The 2,852-nt window shown below is 43.3% G+C and overlaps 1 protein-coding gene across 1 annotated transcript; it reads left to right on the forward strand.

Annotated features, from left to right (window-relative positions):
• On the forward strand, positions 1–2,849 carry LOC111651804 (mitogen-activated protein kinase 7-like; the record flags this gene model as incomplete). The annotated part of the gene is made up of 4 exons (XM_023401854.1): positions 1–51; positions 1,130–1,411; positions 1,539–1,704; positions 2,045–2,849. Coding segments are annotated over exons 2-4 (1,248 nt in total), but the record flags the coding sequence as incomplete, so codon positions are not given.
• Positions 2,850–2,852: the final 3 nt, after the last annotated feature.

A 2,852-nucleotide genomic window follows, 5' to 3' on the forward strand; every position in this document is an offset into this window, starting at 1 on the left:
ATATAACCGAGGAATAAATGGTTCAACGTACCTAGAAAACCCGAGCTTCAGGTAACTAGCCTACGCCCCTGCGTCAAAAATAAAGTGGGTAAGGTCTTTATCATGGAGTTAGTTTATTTAATTCCTCTGTTGTACAGAAAAGTAGCGGTACCTGAAAGACAGCTCCTCACGGACTTGCCCTCTGTCCGTTTGTAAGCAGCTGTAATGTAGACGCGTCTTTCGACCGAGAGCTACAGGTTTTGGCCACTTGACTGCCAGGCCTAACGGGTGTGAAGTCACGCCTCGTTTTTGTCCTATCAGCTCGTTTTAATGCTCACAGGTACTACATTTTGCCTCATTGTTTCATAGCTGCTGACAAAGCAAGGATTGAATATTGAAGGGACACAGGTAAATGCTGGTAACTATCAGACAGCCATGGGTCACTTTTATGTATTTCACGTTTTCCCACCAGAAGGTGCTGCAATGTTTTTTATCGACTGTGACACTTTCACTTTGTGCTGCAACTAAATTATTATTTTCATCTTTGATTGATCTGCTTTTATTATCATGTTTATTACGTATCAAAACATAGCAAAATATTCCCCATAGTTTAAAGAGTCATACAGGGCAAACAAGCAGGAAATGCTCACATTTGAGAAACTGGAACAAGATATTTTTTGGCATTTCTGATTGACAGTGAAACGATTCATCGATTATCAAATTAGTTGCCAATTCATTTTCTGTTGATCGACCAATTGGTCAATTAATCGCATAATTATTAATTATTTCACTTCTAATCTGGGCACTAATTTCAAATTTCCCCCCATTCTTTATTGCTAAATAGCTCAAGCTTTGTCAGGTTGCATGGGTGGAGTGAGCAGCCCTTTTCAAGTCAAGGCACAAATTACATTAAATTTTGTGACATAAAAAAACATGCAAACTTCCAAGGAGGGTGAATACATTTAAGAGGCACTGTAATTAACCCTAATTGCCCAGCTCCAATTGTATTTAACAGCACTAAAAAAGGATTACAAAAGTGCCAGACTTGCACACATGAGCAGTAAAAATAACATTGGCTCACTAACATTACATAACCTGTAAGATGATATCAACAAATACCTCTCACTTTTCTATTTTTGATTCTTTACAGACACAATGTCGACGAAGGAGGGTGGAGAATGTAAAAACGGTCAACCTGTTGCCATGTCACCCGAAAGAATGGCGACCGACAAAAGCAGAGAGAACCAGAACCAGCGTGGAGTTGAGGCAACGGGAGGCACCACAGACACCAGCACAACAGCAAAAAACTTGGCTTTGCTTAAAGCACACTCTCTGGATGTGAAGTTCGACGTTGGAGAGGAGTACGATGTCATAGAAACCATCGGCACAGGAGCGTATGGAGTCGTTTCATCTGCCAGGAGACGGGACAATGGTAGGGCTGATTTGATGAAGAACACACTGTAACTCATTCTGTGTGTAAATTCACTGACCTTGACAAACTCAGTTGTACACCCTGTCCTTCTATTTTTTTTTTTCTCTGAATCATTTGTGTTTCACAGGCCAGCAGGTGGCAATAAAGAAGATCTCCAATGCTTTTGAAGTGGTGACAAATGCCAAACGCACATTGCGTGAGCTCAAGATTCTCAAGCACTTCAAACATGACAACATTATCGCCATCAAAGACATCCTGCAGCCAAACCTTCCCCACTCTGCCTTCAAGTCTGTGTATGTACACACACACACACACACACACACACACCTCAGACCAGGATAGTCTGCAAAACTCTGTAGGTTTACGTCAATGAATAACAACTACACTTCCATCAGACTATTTAAATAGCTCAGTTTTCTGCTCATCGAGAGGATTCAGTAAGACTGATCAAGTATTATTACAAAATTTGAATCTGAAAAAATGTATGAATTTGGAAATTGAAAACATGAAACTAACACAATTTGAAACCATTTCATCAGTACATCAAAATACCTCAGTTCTGATCGTCATGTGAGCAGATTGTGCACCTATTAAATGAAGCTCATCTCACTTTAACATTTCCCATGTTTGCAGGTACGTGGTGCTGGACCTCATGGAGAGCGACTTGCACCAGATCATACACTCTGCCCAGACGCTCACCCCAGAGCACACACGCTACTTTCTATACCAGCTACTCCGAGGCCTTAAATATGTGCACTCTGCCAACGTCATCCACCGTGACCTCAAACCCTCCAACCTGTTGGTGAACGAGAACTGTGAGCTAAAAATCGGCGACTTTGGCATGGCGAGGGGTCTCAGTTCGCACCCTGAGGAGTCTCATTCCTTCATGACTGAATATGTGGCAACTCGATGGTACCGTGCTCCTGAACTCCTGTTGTCTCTGAATCACTACACTTTGGCCATCGACTTGTGGTCTGTGGGCTGCATCTTTGCTGAAATGTTGGGGCGTAAGCAGCTTTTTCCTGGGAAGCACTACGTCCACCAGCTCCAGCTAATTTTGGCCGTGTTAGGCACTCCTCCTGAGGGTTTAATTGGTGCTATTAGAGCTGACAGAGTACGCTCCTATGTTCAGAGTCTTCCATCACAGTTGGCTATGCCTTTGGCCAAACTCTACCCGCAAGCTGAACCGCAGGCTTTGGACCTCCTGGGGGCCATGCTGCGCTTTGACCCTCGTGAACGGATCAGCGTGACACAAGCACTGGAGCATCCTTACCTGTCCAAGTACCACGACCCAGATGATGAGCCAATTTGTGTGCCAGCTTTCGACTTTGAGTTTGACAAGCTTCCCATGAATAAGGAACAAATTAAAGAGGCCATTCTGATGGAGATCCAGGACTTTCATAGAAACAAACAGATCTGTCGTCAGAGGTTGCAGTTCAGG

The sequence above is a fragment of the Seriola lalandi genome, unplaced genomic scaffold, assembly GCF_002814215.2.
Source record: "Seriola lalandi dorsalis isolate HSWRI2012SDOR001 ecotype SW California unplaced genomic scaffold, Sedor1 jcf7180001973332, whole genome shotgun sequence".
NCBI lineage: Eukaryota > Metazoa > Chordata > Actinopteri > Carangiformes > Carangidae > Seriola > Seriola lalandi.